Source organism: Psammomys obesus, unplaced genomic scaffold, assembly GCF_907164565.1.
Source record: "Psammomys obesus unplaced genomic scaffold, mPsaObe1.curated_primary_1811, whole genome shotgun sequence".
Classification (NCBI taxonomy): Eukaryota; Metazoa; Chordata; class Mammalia; order Rodentia; family Muridae; genus Psammomys; species Psammomys obesus.
In genome coordinates this window covers 5,901,051-5,917,932 of record NW_026590859.1, presented here as the reverse complement: position 1 = coordinate 5,917,932, position 16,882 = coordinate 5,901,051, and the positions used below count along the sequence as shown (strand labels likewise).

The 16,882-nt window shown below is 43.1% G+C and overlaps 1 protein-coding gene across 1 annotated transcript in view; it reads left to right on the top strand.

Annotated features, from left to right (window-relative positions):
• Ush2a (usherin) overlaps positions 1–16,882 on the top strand; it is a 665,632-nt gene that overhangs the window by 268,843 nt on the left and 379,907 nt on the right. Inside the window, exons 22-26 of the mRNA XM_055609194.1 lie at positions 2,630–2,756; positions 4,014–4,115; positions 4,864–5,043; positions 7,168–7,298; positions 11,166–11,439. Coding sequence (XP_055465169.1) covers positions 2,630–2,756; positions 4,014–4,115; positions 4,864–5,043; positions 7,168–7,298; positions 11,166–11,439 — 814 coding nt within the window. The remainder of the gene's footprint in view (positions 1–2,629; positions 2,757–4,013; positions 4,116–4,863; positions 5,044–7,167; positions 7,299–11,165; positions 11,440–16,882) is intronic.

Here is a 16,882-nt window from a genome sequence, read left to right as displayed (position 1 = left end):
CACACACACACACACACACACACACACACACACACACACACACACACTTTTAAATAATTAGGTGGCTCATGCCTTTAATACCAGCACTCGGGAGGCAGCCACAGCCGTATTTCTGTGAGTTTGAGGACAGCCTGATATACAAATTGAGTCCAGGACAGCCAGAGATTACTACACAGAGAACCCCTTTTTATAAAAACAACAACAATAATAATAATTAAAATAAAGCTTGAAAAAGTAAAAAATAAAAATCAACTACAACTTTCATTTCTATAGTTTCATGAATCTCTAAAATAGCTACAATAGTCTAGTCCTTTACTTCTCAGAGACTTGATGAGATGGTGTTTTATTGCCCAACGCTAACCCAGTCTGTCCCTTCAGTATTCTATACTCGGGGATGTTCTCAGAAAATACATAGAACTTTGTGTCTTCACAGACAAGGAAGCTTTGGAAAGAAAGCTTGGGAACGGTTCTGTCCAGAATCTTACTTGCTATTTCTGATGCTTCCTATGTCTACCACTGACCCAACTGCAGAACTATTGCTATGGGGCTACTGACATCCTCCTCCAAGTATGCTGTGCAAAGTTGCTCTAAGACTTAAAGCAAGCTGGCTGCACTCTCTGCTGTAGCTACTCATTGGCTCTGCACCCAGTCAATATGGCTTCTGATGTTGAGAACTATCCCTACTTCATCTTATTGCCAAACAAAATGTGCAGAGTCCCCGCCTCAGACACCTGATCTTTAAAATGCAGAACCGTTTGTAACAATTTTAACGCTAACTAAGTGCACTTTGATGAGACAGCGTTTAATAAAATGCTCATTAATTTCATCATTAGCAAGGGTATGCTCAGAAGTAAGCCAGTTTCTTATGTCACACCCAATTAGCATCCCATGCTAGTAATCCCATTAGTATTGTTGAATTCACTAATGGAAAAACTAATGGGCATGCTACCAGGGCACATTAATTGGGCACGACACCAGTTCTGGTTTTAATTATTAAACTACGGTAATGAAATGTGTGTTTGTAAAATATTAAAATGTTGAAATAGAGTTGAAGAAAATAAAGGAATATGTGGGGAAAAAAAAACAGAGAAAGGAAAAAAGTCTAGAACTTCAAGATAACTTTGAAAATGGTCTTGTGCCCATTGACCAGGTTGTCAGCATTAGTTGGGGTACCGCCCGTGAAAGAAGCAGCCACTTGTGCTTGTTGGAAATTAATATTCTTCTTCTTAACATTGGTAACATAAGATTCCACATACCATGTGTGCTGCCAAGTATATTATAAGACTCAACAATGACCAATTAAATGTATAGAATGGATATGTTCTTTCTTCAGGGAAATGGAAACAAAACTATTTCATGTAAGAAACTACAGTTAAAGCCTTGTGCTCCCCCATGTAATCCTGTTACATTAAAGAATTATTAGGGTTTTTCTTTTTCCTTTATGAAAAGCTGTTGACTGGAATTGTTAGAATTTGGTGGAACATTCTAGGTAATTTTCTTAAAAGGTATTTATTTGTATTTTGTGTGTATGGGTGTTTGCCTGCATGTGTCTGTATACCATGTGTGTGCAGTCCTGCAGCAGGCCAGAAGAGGGCCCTGAATCTCCCAGACCTGGAGAGCTACCATGTGGATGATGAGAATCCAACCCAGGTCCTCTGCAAGAGCAGCCAGTGCTCTTAACCTCTGAGCCATCTCTTCAGGCCCGATTCAAGATTATTTTTTAAAATACGTGCTGTTTAAACCAACCTTACTTGTAGTTTGTTAGAACTTGCATTAACTTCATATTTAATTTTTCTCAGGTAAATCAACCTCAGTATTAAATTTATCTTCCTTGGGTTTGGAGGGACCTGCTTTCTTAGTCACAATAGGAACTGTTGGCTAAGGGGGGGGGTGGAGTTTATTCTGTTTATTCTCATTTGCATAGTGGAACTGTGTTCACTTGGCTCTAACATGCTAGGCTATTTGTTCTTTTTCTTCTTTGCTTCCTTATCCTTCTTGCCTTTTTGTTAATCTTTCCTCTTGGTATGGCATTTATTGGGACTTATCTGCTAAGAACTCATTTGTCACTGTTATTACTATCCTATCAGAGGTATAAATGTTAGGTTTTTTAGACTATAAGCAATGAATACCAACTTTAACTACACATGTAAGTTCAGTAAATAATTATTCACTTTAACACATTGCATCTCCATCCCCTCTATGAGTACATGTTATAAAATTATTCATGAGGAGAAGCTAATTTTTCTGATGCTTGTTTATCCCTAGAATTAATATTCACAGTTTGTCTCAGTTTTAAATTCTTTTTTTCCTCTTATAATTTTTCCGTGAACAATAAAATATGAATATAGGTACCTAAAATGCAAGTGCCTTTGTAAGAGATTCTGGCCTGGGGAGTTCTTTGCAGATTTGCTCACTGCGGTTGTCAGATGCACAACACAGCACGTTCACAGCAATGACTAGACAGCAGCTGGTGGCTTGAGTTCCATCTCCAAGAACTTTGTGCTGGGATCCTCACCTGAAATCTGTGAACTGTTTAAAATATACAGTGCCAGTGGTATCTGAGTGTGAGCATTCATCTTTCCAGTCATTTGTTCATTCATTCGTTTGTTTATTCCTTCACTCCCTTAAGGGGTCACTAGTGGAAGTTACCACAAGTGATGATCACAGCAAACACTACAGTGATGGACAGTGGCATGAAATCATTGCCATCAGGCATCAGGCTTTTGGCCAAATTACTCTTGATGGGCACTATACAGGTAAGCTGTGTGTGTGTGTGTGTGTGAATGAGTGTGTGTGTTTGTGTGTGTGTGTGTGTGTGTGTACGTGAGAGAAAGGGAGAGAGAGAGAGAGAGAGCACTCATCTGTATGTCTGCACATGTGAATCTCACATAGATTTCTTCATTTGGTTTCACATTAGTCCCTGTGAGATCTGTCTCTTAGCTGGTCTTTGCCTTTCTGCTGGTAAACTCTGGCCACCAGCTTCTTATCCAGGTAGAACTCCAGTAAAGCAGAGATGGAAAGGAAGTCACCAGTGGCCACTTTGTGTCATGAGCATTCTCCACACCTTGCAGAGGCTTTCAATTACCCCACTGATGGTCCCCTTTGCCTCCAGAAGGCCAGCAAGGAGAGAGGGTATCTATATACAAAGATGAGAAAACCAAGGCACAGAAGCCTAGTTAACACTTTTCTGTTTCTGCCTACATACCCAGTGTTCGCATTTGAGTATGGTTTTCTGTCCAGCTGGCTCTGTCTTACATTTCCATCCATGGATGTAAGTTTTCAGGGTTCATTTAAGGTAGATTTTACTGAGCTCCCACTATGCTCTACTATTGTTTAGGTACTCAGATAGCAAAGAGTAAACAGAGCTTTATAGTAGTTTTGGTTTAGATGGAGGTGGGGACAGAAGATAATAAATAAAAGTATAAAGTGGGAGAGAGTTATCAGAATGTAAAAATCAGATAAATAGATATTATCTGTCTTTATAAGAATTCAAACTCAATAGAAATCTCAGAGAGATGGGAAAATTCAGCCTAATATCTCCTGTAAGGATGCTGAGGAGCATCTAGGTACAACCTGTGACAGTTACTAGCCCAGTCCCTGGAGCCTCATAGCTGATGGACATGGGGTCTTTGTCACAATTTAACACTTGATAAAAGTGTTGGGGAAGGACTTTCTAATAATATTTGAGCAGAGAAATGAGGGGCCAAGAAAGGAAAATATCTAGAAAAAAATATGTTTCCAGTCAAAAACACCCGTGCACATCAGACCAGGGTCGAGGAAACAGTGGACGAGAGGCCCCGGGATGTGAGAACTCCTTCTGTTACGTGTTACAGACTTGAGGAGGCCAGTGTGGTGGCAGAAAGGAAGGGGCTGCAGCCAAGATGTAGGCTTACAGCTGATGCCTATCTGGATCTAATAGACAAGGAGGTAAAGCAGAAGCAGGAGAGCTGGGGGCAAAGGATCTGTGGTGAGTTTCACTCTGAGGAGTCCCCTGTAATTCTTCTCTCCCCCAGGCTCCTCGACCTCTCTGAATGAGAGCACAGTGACAGGAGGCTACGCTGGACTCTTTGTGGGTGGACTGCCACCAGGGCACAGCATCCTCCAGAAGAGGCCTGGTGAGTTTCACAAGAAGTAGAAGTATATGTTGCCCTAGTTTCATTTCTGTTGCTGTGAGAAAAGTACCCCAGCAACAGAACTTTAAGAAAGAAAGGGCTTATTTAGCATGCAGTTCCATATTAGAGCCCATCACTGCAGAGAAGCCATGGCAGGAACCTGGTGATAGCATCCACAATCAAGAGCAGGCGAGTCCGTACCTGCTTACTATGCAGCTCACCTTCTCCACTCTGACACAGTCCAGGACCCAAACCCAGGGAATGGTGACGCCCACAGTGGGCATCCACACCTACCCATAGCCTCTGAGCACCAGGGCTGGCCACACCGTGCTGGGAGGAAAGTTAGCAAGGCCTTTTGAGTGGGTGGTGGGGATCTAACCCTGGGTCCTCATGCTCTGGGCGGCACTGTAGCCACCGAGCCCTCTCCCCAGCTTAACCCTAGCTGGGAACATGCTTAGCCCTTGTTTCACTCTAGGTTAATTCAAAAGGCAGTATTCTTGCTAATAGCATATGCTATTTTTTTTCATAAACCTGTTTCTGTGGATTCACTGTGGGTGAGCTAGAGCCAAACAGAGAGTTGCAAGCATTCCTGTGGCTACCAGGGTGACGTGCATGAATTGTGACTTTCGGGAACTTGGGGTGCAAACGCTTCAGGTTTCTTGCCTTTGAGTGTAAGATAAAATGGATTGCTGAAAAAGAATTTCCAAACAACTGAATTCTGTGTGTTCCCTGATGCCTGTCACATTTGCAGAGATAATCCGAAGAGGCTTTGTGGGCTGCCTCAAGGATGTGCACGTAACGCAGGGTTCTAGCTCCTCTGTGACTTGGAGACCTGTGGACCGGCAGAGCTCCGAGGAGCAGGTCAATGTGTACGACAGCTGGGAGGGCTGCCCTGCTGCCCCAGGACAAGGAGCTCGGTTTCTGGGAGCAGGTGAGGCGGAGCTGGTGGCTTAGCGTGAGTTAATTGACTGTCTATTGGAATCACAGAGTAACCGGGAGTGCCAAGACAAAAGGTTAACTTTGTTTGGTTTGGTTTTTAAACTAAATTAAATTATTTATTTATTCACTTTGCACCCCAGCGTAGCCACCACCCTCCTCTCCTCCAAGTCCCACCCTCCCTCCACTCTCCTCCCTCTACTCCTCAGAAAAGGGAAAGTCTCTCCACCAACAACAACCCACCTCAGCTCACCAAGCCACATGAGGACTGAGTTCATCCTCTTCCCCAGTGTCCTGGTGAGGGAGTCCCATCAGTGGGAAGTGATCAAAAAGCAGGCAGCAGAGTCCATGTCAGAGACAGTCTCTGCTCCCCTTACTAGTAGACCCACATGAAGCCTGAGCTGCCCATCCGGCCCATATATGTAGAGGACCTAGGTCTAGCCCATGCATGGTCCTTAGCTGTACTTGAGACTCTCCAGGCCCCTCTGGGCCCTGGTTAGTCGGCTCTGTTGGTCTTCTTGCAGTGCTCTTGTCACCTCTAGGTCCTTTTAGCCTTTCCCCCACTTTTCCACTAGACACCTTATACTCCTTCCAGGGTTTGGCTTTGAGTGACAGCATGTGTTTTGAACTGTTGCTGGGTGGAGCCTCTCAGAGGACAACTCTGATAGGCTCCTGTCTACAAGCACAGCAGAGTATCATTAATAATGTCAGGATTTCTGTGGGTGGGGGCATCTCTGTGATAAGCTGGAGACCCAATTCACAACAGGCCTCTGGGAGGATATGAGGGGTGCCATGGAGACTGATGATGACACCCTCTAATTAGACAAGACTCCTAGTGGAGTAAGGAGAACATCAACCCACCCACAGAAACTTCAATCCAAAACACACCCTGCTTGTGAGACCTGCAAGGAAAAAGATAGAACAGAGAGAGCAGAGATTGAGGCAACTAATGCCTGGCCTGACCCGAGACCCACCCCATGGAAAGGGTAGCTCGGGCTCTCAGTTTCTCCAGGTGTTAGTGCCAGCCCAGCCTTGTGGCTTCTGAGCCACAAGGAAGAATACATCCTGCTGGGATCTTGTGGCCTTCTGAAACCACTCGTTGATAATGAGCAGAAGAGAGGCCACACCCCCTTCTCACGCCTCCCCCCCCCCTTCTCCTGCCTCCCTGTTGCTCCTAAAGGTCTACCAACACATCCCACTTGTGAAAGATTTGAAGATGTTCAAGAGCCAAACTACATCAATGTATTTGTTAGACACATCCTGGTCTAATTTAGCCTCCTCCACCCAATTTACCTTAATGAGTTTATATTGCAGAAGTGTGTGCATTGAATCATACGTTTATTTTCAAAGTATGAATATAAAATAGAACTGCTAAGATTCATGGCACGTATTTACAGGTGACATCTCCGGCGAGCCCCAGAATTCTCGTTTGTATGTGAGTGTCACAGTTCCCATGTATAAATCAGGTGTCAGCATGCAGGTTACTGTGAAAAATGTTACCAGGAGGTTTTTATTGCTGAGTCAGCCCCCGCCCCCATTTCCCTTATTACATAGTTGAGCCATGTCTGTCTTTAGAGCTCAGCAGGGAGTTACACAGGCCTCTGAGGAGCAGCTGGTGAAGAGGGCCATCCGTGCACCATTGTAGAGGCTGAAGGAAACTGTGAGGCAGCTCCTGTCACTTCCTTCCCACCCATCTCTGTGTACGCCCCACCCCACAGGGCATGGCCCTGGCGTAGCTTGGCAGATGTGGACTTCCTCAATGGACACTCCCGTCAGCCTCCCATTTCCATGTAGGTTGGTCATAAGTTTGCTTACACTGTGTGTAGATCTGGACTGTAGTGATAAAGGCGGCACTCTGAGCTTGTCATCAATTCCTTGAGGGGCTAAGTGTCACGGAGGATGCCTGTGAGTGCGTGACTGAGAAAGTAATCTGTTTCCTCTTCAAAGGCTGATGAAGTTCACCTCGCACCCCCACTAGATAGCAGGAGAGGTGTAATGGTACTGATTTGTCTATTCTTTGGTGGGATTTTTACACAAAGGTAGTGCATTTCCCAGATGCTTGCCACACTGTTTCAGTGCCTGCAGTGTGCTGATGTGTGCATACACTCTTCGCTTTTAGGATTCCTGAAGATTCGGTCAGATGCGTTTCAGGCTGCAAAGGACTTTGAGATTTCCCTGAAGTTTCAGACTGACCAACTAAATGGATTGCTTCTTTTCATCCACAACAAAGATGGATCGGATTTTCTTGCTGTATGTTAATGAATTTAATTAAATTTATTTTAAAATATCAGGCCTAACTTTGAAAGAGATGAATTGTGTTTTAGCACTAGACACAATTGGGATTTTTAACATTTACTTTTTCCTTTCATGTTTTTCCTCAAGTAGTCTTTAGTTTTACAGACCTGGGAAATGACTTATAGGGTTAAGATAATTTTTTAAACTGGCAGTACTACAAATGTTGTGAATTGAATAAAACAGAGCAGATGTTAAAAATTAAGAGAATCCAATTTAGTTTCTTGATACATGAAAAATACCTCTTCATTATCTTTTGATATAGTTTCAAAATGGACTTTATATACTTCAACCAATGTCTGATAAAACACAGTATGATGTATGCTAATAAACAGAACATTCCATTTGAGGACTCAGTTATCATCCTGTGTGTCTTCTGCTTTCCCAGCTCTAACCATAGCTAACATGTAATTATAATTCTGTGTTTCTTGTTGGTAGGCATTTTAATTTGATTAACATTTATGAGCGAGTGTTATAGATTTTGAGATTTATGAAAATATTATGTACTGTATTTTAGGAATTTCTATTATTCACAGAGCTCTAGGTTATTCACATTTTTTCCTCGAGGCGGTCTATTTTCAGGGCTGTGTAATATGTCTCTCATCAGTAATGCCTTGGTTATTTCCACATTTCTGTCATGGTAGGTAGGATTAATATGAGCAGTTTGTAAATTTCCCTAAGCGCAGCGAGAAAGTATAACAGTTTTCCATTTACCTTTAATATTCACCCAGATGCTATTGTCAAAGTTGAGTGTAGCATTGATGAGACAGCACAGCAGTTCTGACTACTTTCTCCACATCACTGGCCTGTCCCAGCGATGTGTGTTTATGCCCTGCCTCTTCCAGCAGCATTTCTCTTGGTGTTTTCTGCACGTTTTAAACTCAGTGTCGCCTCTGGTGCGAGCCCCTGCTGGCACTCCAACCTCGTCGCCTGCTGTTTGTGTGGTGGAAGTACTGAACCCTCACCCATTTGCACACTAAAAATGTGTGAGATGAGAGCTGTCTATATCCACTGTGTTTGTGTCACTTTCAACAAATGCCTGACAGAACTAAAAGGAAAAGTTTGTGTTGGCTCGCTCTGCAGCCCTTGGCATGTTTTTAGAACATCGTGATGGCAGAAGCTACTCCAGAAGCTTCTGCTTAAGAAGGACAAGGCTTGGGGAGGGGTTGGGGGAAGAAAGGCAGGGACACAGGGTCCCCTCAGAAACACGCTCCCGTGACCACATGCTCCAGTCTGTGTATCCCAGACCGCCATCTCACAATAACTTATTCTTATTTTGTCAAGTGTATTTTTATGTATGTTCATGAGTGGTTCACTTGCACACATGTCTGAGCATCATATGTGTACAGGTGCTCACGGAGACAAAAAAAAGAGAGTGACAAATCCTCGGAACCTAGAGTAACTGATGCTTTTGTGCCACCACGTGGGTGCTAGGAATCAAATCCAGGCCCTCTGCGAAAGCAATAGAACCTCTCTTCGTTCTTTTAACCCACTGTGTTCAACCACGGCAGAGGTTAAACACACGATCAGCCCTGGAAATGGCTTTACCTACACACACAGGGGTGACTGCTTATCTCCAGGATGATGCAAAACAATCAAATTAGCAGTCACATAGCCTTGATTTTTCATGCTCAAAATTAACACACACACACATATACACACACTCATACACATACACACACCAGCAGAGTCTGCTGGATGGTCTCCTATACATATACCCTCAGTTTTAAATGAGAGACTTTGTTGAACACATAGCAAGTAAAGGTAAAATTGCGCAGACGGGCAGCCGAACAGACAGAGACAGATGGTACTACACCGTCAAATCATGTGCTCAAAACTTCTAGCAGAAATCACGTGGAGAAGCCCCATTAGGCCCATCAGCTAGCATTTCAGTGAGGTCTGAACGGAGGAAGATATCCTGTGGGCCGAGACTTCTAAGCGAGAGAACCAACAACAGTGGGAAGGTCAACTCATTAAAACAGTTGCTCACGACAGCCAGCAGAACCTGAGTGGGGATGCTGAGGCAGTCTGCTGGAGTTCCCAATTACACTCTTGCTGTGTGGGTGAGCTTCCCACAAGCAGCTTCTGGCTTCCTCTTTCCCACTGCAGGCTTCTTTCTATTATGGGATAAGCAATAGTAACCTCTGCTGGGGCTAGCTCATCTTCTAATGTTCAGAACAACACAGTGATGTCCCTCTTGGCCTCCTTTGCTGCCTTTTCCTTCTTGTCACAGAGTTGGGCAGCCCAGCCTGCCCCCCGACAAGGCTCACCTGTCTGCTGATGCTCTGAGACAGACATGTTTACATCAGAAATGGGGTGGGGCAACCGTGTTTCCCAGGCCAACATCTCAGCATATTTGAAGCCTCCTTGGTCTCACCTGAACTGTAACCTGTTTTTAAACCTAATGGCCTCTGTGATTGCATGTGCCTGCATGAAGGACCATCCATGCATCTTACATTACTCTGAATCTTGTGGTGTGTGTGTGTGTGTGTGTGTGTGTGTGTGTGTTGCAGTCAAGTATGGATGGGTGCTCACACATGTGGGTGTGAGCATGTATGTGGGTACACATGTGTATGTGTGCATATGGAGCCCCAAATTTGATGCTGAATTTCTTTGTAGGGTTACTCTCCACTGCATCTATTAAGGCAGGATCTCTTGTTGACTAAAGTTTGTGAATCCAGCTAGTCCAGATATCCAGATTTCTCTCAGGAGGCTCTGTCCTTGCCTCCCCTATGCTGGGATTGAGTGCTCTGCTGGAATCACAAAGGGCTGCATTCTACCTGGTGGGCGATCTAAGTCTGGTCGCCACGCTTGCTTGACGAGAGGTTTAACCATGGGGCTATGCCTTAGTGCCTCTAAATCTTTCCCAACTCTCAGGGAGCGAGTGAGTCATCTGCCCTCTGCCCCTGTGATATCCCATCACTCAGCTGCAGGAGTTTCCCAGATGCTCCTCTGCCATCAGTGGGATTTTAGGGAGCTGAAGGAAGGGTAATGTCTGCTGCGGACATATCATAAAGACATCGACAGAGAGGACATACCCTTTTCCCATCAAGGTTTAATTTATTTTATTTTACATGCTGATATTAGGCTTTCAAGTAGAATAGTAGCTGATTTCACACCTAAAACAAAATAAAAAATGGTGTGTAAAATAATTATCATGCAGCATTTTGAGGGAAAACATATGAATGTTCCCTCACACTGAAAATTTAGGTAAAATATGCTGACATTAGAAAATGGTGCATTAATCTAAAAGACTACACACAGAGGCAATTATGCTAGAGATTCAGAATAAAACTGAAACACCGAATCAAAATATATCTTACAAATTTGAAATTGAGTTCACTAACCATTTAAAACAAGCTTCATCAAGCTTGACATTTCATTTTCTTATTGTCTTGTCAAATTTTCCCCCAAATTAAATTGATACATGCAGTCATATTTTCTCATTTTCTAAGAACTCAAAAATGGAGTCATAGTTCACAGTGCTCTCTTCTTCAGTTTGCCAGCCGTTTATAGGAGGATTTAATCTGTTAACCACATTACACAAAAAGGTGGTGTCTTCATAATATCATGCTGTGGAGTGTAATCATGACTGGGTATGGATTTGTTTGACTCAATACAACATTCTTCATGGCAATTGTAAGCTTGTGAAATATCTCATTATCCATCGCTTCAGCTCTACTTAGGATAAAGTGGAACAGTTTATTGGGTGCTTTCGGGGAAGTGTCTTGCTTTTCCTTGGGAAATGGACCTTCTGCTCTTGTCTTAGCTGCCATCCTACTGCTTTTTCATGAGGCCTTTTGCTTCCTTGAATATGAAATACAGGTGGAGCTGAAGAGCGGGCTGCTGAGCTTCAGATTAAACTCCAGCCTTGTCTTTACACAAGTGGATGTCAGGCTGGGCCTGGCCTACTGCAGTGGAACGTGGAATTCAGTCATTATCCAAAAGGAAGGCTCTGGGGTATCACTTGTTGTGAATGAACTCGTGGAGCACACCTCACAGGCTACAGCCCACACTCTGCTGCTGAACTCACCTGTCTACCTGGGTGGGGTCCCCCAGGAGCTGCAGGACTCCTTCAGACACCTGGCTCTGGAGCAAGGTAAGCTCCCTTCAGAGCCATCCACCACCGACTATTTCTTAAGCAGATTTCTAATGTATTTTTATTGTTTTGTTATATTTTAAAGATTTGGTTTTATTTTATGTTTGTATCTTGCCTGAATATATGAGTGTATACCGCACGATATGCAGAGCCCTCAGAGGCCAGAAGAAGGTAGCAGATTCTCTGGAGCTGGGCTTACAGAACATTATATTACATGGGAGCTGAAAATCAAACCCAGGTCCTCTGCAAGAGCGGCCAGTGCTCCAAACTACTCAAGCAGCCCCAGATAGTCTTCTATGCTGTTCCTAAGAGCGTTTCAACACACCAGTTATAGTCAACATATTTATTCCAACATGTCTTCAACAAATAAAATTGTCACACACATAAATCAATTCTATATGTATTATATGCATGTTTTCTTTGAAAATACACATGGTTTAGGATTCTTGGATATTGATCATTATATGTGAAGGTAAAAAATACAAGTTTATATAGGTATAAATGAACATCTAGGAAAATGCTGCAATTAATTTCATACTTTTCAACTTCTGATGTCTAAATTCATTATTGCTGTGGCTTTTTAGTATAATTTTTGGGCAGAAAAATCACATGAAGTGGTGAGTTTAGTAGAATCCGAAATATATTTGTGAAAAATCAGACAGCTTTATCGATAACCATCAGAAAAAAAAAGAGTTAAACACTTAACCTAGCATTTAACCCATATACATTTGTATTTAACTAGAAAAAATGTTTAAAAGGCAGTTGGTCGTGTTGGCACCAGAAAGGCTGGGGCAGGAGGATGACAATTTTGGAGGCCTCCTGGACTGGACTATATAGTGAGATCCCTGGCCCAAAGACAGGAGGAGGCAGGCTAGCAATACCTGAGTAGTATTGCTGAGCACTCCTTGTGAGACAAAGTCAGTTCTTCACAAGGAGCCTATGAGTGAGGCACAATGACCTGGGAGCCCACCTGCCGGACAAGAAAGGTGAAGGATAGGGAAGACTGCCATTTGCTGGAGGTCACGTATTTAGAAAGCAGAGGGAAGAGAGTTAGCCTGTCACAAAGAGCAGTTTGGTCTCTCGTTACAGTGACGTATTCTTTCATCATGAGAACTTTCGGTGTCTTTAAAAACTCAGAAATGTAACGGGAATGTGCTTTTGTTTTAATCCCATGTGTAGGGATGTGGGGCTGCTTCAGATTGTCCACAGCAGCTGACTATGATTTGCCTTGTACTCTACCAGGGGCATGGCTTTGCCACTGCAGATAGTCTATGTTTGGAAATCTTGGGGGGAGGGGGCAGATCCTTCAGAGATTAAGTAATGCCAGACCCCAAGAGAGACAGCTGCATGTCCCCCTGCTGCTCCTTTCCCTGCTGTCCCTGCTCCTGCTGCGAATTGTTTGCCCATGCTGCCACTGGCCATTGCTGTTTGTTGCTGTTTACTGGATTGCTGGTTTCTGGGTGGTTTCTTGATGAGGAAGTTGAAATTTGCCCCGAGGAACCTGATACCCCTAGTCAACAGGAAGCAGCCCAACAATATTAACTCCTCTTTTCTCCTCTAACCTTCTTTCTTCCCTCCCAGTGTTCTGGGGTTGGAAGGGGTATGGTGTAGGAAGCTGAGAAAAAGAACCCAATAAAGTAGGGAAAAAACCCAGGTATAGTCTTTTGATTGGGGTTCGCTGTTGCTCCCCCTTGGGGAGTGATGGGGAAAGCATAGCGTCTTCCGGAGTGTGACCAAGCATGCCGTCACACAGAGAACGTTCTCTGCACACTTTTAAATCTGTGCACCGTGAATGGTTAAAATTTCCGTGGAATGGTCCTTGCCTATTTGGTAAGTACATAAAGATTTAAATGACTTTGGATAGAAAATATATGGAGCGCTGTAAGGAGACTTTGAGCTGAGTAGCAGTAAGGAGTTAATGAATAACCAGGATCTAAGACAGTAATGACATTTTCAAGGCACTTAAGATGTAGCAGCTGCTAAAAATATTACATTCATACAAGACTGTCTAGATTTCCAGGCTTTCCAGTATTAGAAAGAATCTGGCACTTCTCTGTGAGCGAGAATATTCCATCCTGTTTACGTGAGGCTGGGCAGTATTGGATAAAGCAACCTGCTTCTCCAGGCTTAGACTTTAGAATTATACCTAACCCTCTTACAATTGATGGCCTTGGAGACACGAATGAAACAGAATAGTGAGTTGATACTGAGAGAAATTGAAACCATCAACATAGATCCAAAAGGAACAATTTTACCTACACTAGATGAAAGTCTATGATACTAGCACTTTGTTGTTGTTTTTTTTTTGTTTGTTTGTTTTTTGTTTTTTTTTTTTTTATGTATGCCTGGACTAAAATTTCTTGATGTGTATTATCATGTCATGGTTCTGAACCACTGATAAGCAATTGAGGTCTAGTATGTTTGAATATAGTAAGATACTTAAATTAGGTTTCATCAGCAGCATCATCTTCTCAGGTTTACTAGATGAGATGAAATAATGATAAAAATTCTGGTTCTGAGACCCCCCCCACTCCATGTTTCAAGATTCTGACTTAGCTACTTTGAGACATGCTGGTCTATTTTACCTGGATATATACTCCCCTGAGAAAATATCCACCACATGGAGATCCAGCTTCCAGCAGCCACATGCAATTGAAATGAAGAGTGTTTGCTCAATGTGTCTCTTTCAATCCTCTCAATAGTCTCTCTCTCTCCCCTTCATCATTTTCTGTGCTTCCTAATTAGAGCCTCTTTCTCCCAAGCTCTATTTTGTGGTTATATTCACACTTTTCTTTTTTCTCTGGCCATCAATGTAATTATCCTTTGAATCAAATGTAAAATTAATTTTCCTCTTTGTTTTGCAAGTTCTGGGCAACTTAATTTGCTAAACATGTAACACCCCACAGGATTGTGGGAGTTAGTCTCCTCAGAAATACCACTTACAATAAGCACTGACAACAGCTGTAACTGGCCCAGGGCACATGACACCACAGTGTAAACTCTTCTTACAACCCCTGGAAGACAGGGAAGGGGCAAGCTAGAACCACCCTGTTTCTCTGATCCTTCCGCATAGACACTTGGGACATGTCCTAGATATTTAGACTATGGGTGATGGGGAAAAGGAGGAAAGGTGGAGGGGCTTCTGTTCTGTACAAAAGCAAGGGCAGTAAGAAAAAGTCTCCACTCCTTCCAAGAGATCCTTTCCCAGCTCTTTATTATCACACTCATCCAAGGTTTGAAGTGCCTTGGGTGTGTTTGGTGGCACAGAGCTGAAATAATGGAGTCATCTTTTCTGGGGAGTCTGTTGCAGATGAAGGAAACCACAGCGGGGCCCTGCGGGTGAGCTCAGCAGCTTCTGGGTGGCAGGTTAGGGCTCCTGGAAGTCTTTGGCTCCAGCAGCTGGTGCCTGCAAACCTCCTTCTTGCCCCTCTAGACTCCCTTTATTTGCAAAATGAAAGATGGTTACCAGACCTGTGGCCTTTCCTGACTTTAAAGATCTATGCACAGTGAATTGGTTTTCATGTCACTGGAGTTTTAGCTTCTGAAAACTTTAGTGAAACACAATGAGCATGAAACGTAGACTTAACCACCAGTGTTTGTTGTGTATGTATGTATGTATGTGCGCATGTATTTCTACGTTCACATTGCAAATGAATGTGCATGCCTTTGCCATACGGAGGCCAGAAGTCGACCTTTGGTGGTGCTCCTTGGATACTGTCCACCTGTTTGTTTGTTTGTTTGTTTGTTTATTCAGCCAGCCATTCATTTATTTGTTCATTTCTTTTGATATCAGGGTTCTTGACTTTCCTGAGCTTCTCTGGTTGGCTAGATTGCCTGGCCGGAAAACCCTAGAGATCTGCTGTCTGCACCTCCCCAACAATAGGATTACAAGTACTAACAAAAATGTTCAGCATTAAAAAAAAAAAGACCTTCTGATATAATTTTTTTATTCAATCCCTATAACATTTATACATGTACACAATATATTTTGATTATTTTTACTCCAACTCCTGCCCGCTAACACCTATGGAATCTACTCTTCACCTTTAATTTCTTGCCATCTTTTAATTTATATTTTATAACTTACTGAGTCCAATATGTGTAGCCTATTCAGGGGTGGGTGAGGTCGTGACTGGAGAATAGTCGGCCTACCAGGCCCTGTACTCCTAACAGAAACCGACTTCCATTCTCTAGTGGACATGAATAGTCAATAGCTGCTAAGCTAGGGGTGGAGGCATGGAAGCCCCTCCTTACTCCATTTTGGAATGTGTGCTAGCTTGATCTTGTTTGAGTCTTCAGGAGGCAAACATATTTGCTAGAGTTTATGCATACATCAGTCCTGTCCTGTCGAGAAAACCTTATTTTGCTATGGTCATCCTTGACCTCTGGCTCTTAACAATCGTACCACCGTCACTTCCGTGATGGTCCCTGAACCTGAGATAAGGAGTATGATATAGGGGTAGCACTTATAGCTGGGTCATCCAGCACCATTTTCTCTGAGTTTCTTACATTACTTATTTCACGGAGATGTTTCTCTGATGAGGTCTCAGAGCTGTACTAATCCATGGGCACAGAGTCATCAACTTAGAGGACAGTTTGATACCAAGTATTGTTTTAGAAAAGTAATAGCAGTAGCTGTGCCCTCTGGCCTGTGAGCTTCCCAGTCATGGGTTCTGGCTCAGACTAATACTATCAGGGATGCATTTCATCCTCTGGAGCTGGACTTAAATTCAACAATAAAACAATTGGTTGCTCCCATAACACTTCGTGACACCATTGTACCCATCAGCATATCTTTTCCAGTTTGTTGTTCTTATAGCTTGCAAAGTTCATAGCCTGGGGAGGCTGATGGTGAATATTCATCCCCTAGCAACCTGCATATCACTTTCAGTATTATGAAAGCTGGCCAGCAGGGAGGAAGCTTCCTGGCCAGAAGCATCTTGATTGCTACATGTGACCAAAGTCTGTGGTCTCTTCAGCAATAGGGTCTTACCATAAAGTTCTGATGATGCTCAGCATTTTCGTTTGGTTCCCAAGGATAGAAATCAGGTCCTAACAACTGCAAAACAGGCACCTTACCACTTTGAACCATCCCACCAGAGACTTTGTTGCCATTTTAAGTAGCCCTTTCAGTGGCATTGTGTATAAGCATCAATGTCTACACATCCCCTTCCCGTTTCCGGAAGCCCCACAAGAGTGCGGAATTTCTTAGAGCAGCATAGACACATTATGAAAGCTGCCTTTATTTTGCCCTTTTTTGGGGGAGGGAAAATTTGGTGCAGATTGTTGACATGAGCCTCATAAGTATCATCAGAAATCTATTTCTGTTAATAACAGAATTTTTTGGTTCTAAATTTTCCAGCAAGGACATCTTTTTTTTTTTAAATCTTTTATTTTTTTTTATTAATTACACTTTATTCATTTTGTATCCCCCCATAAGCCC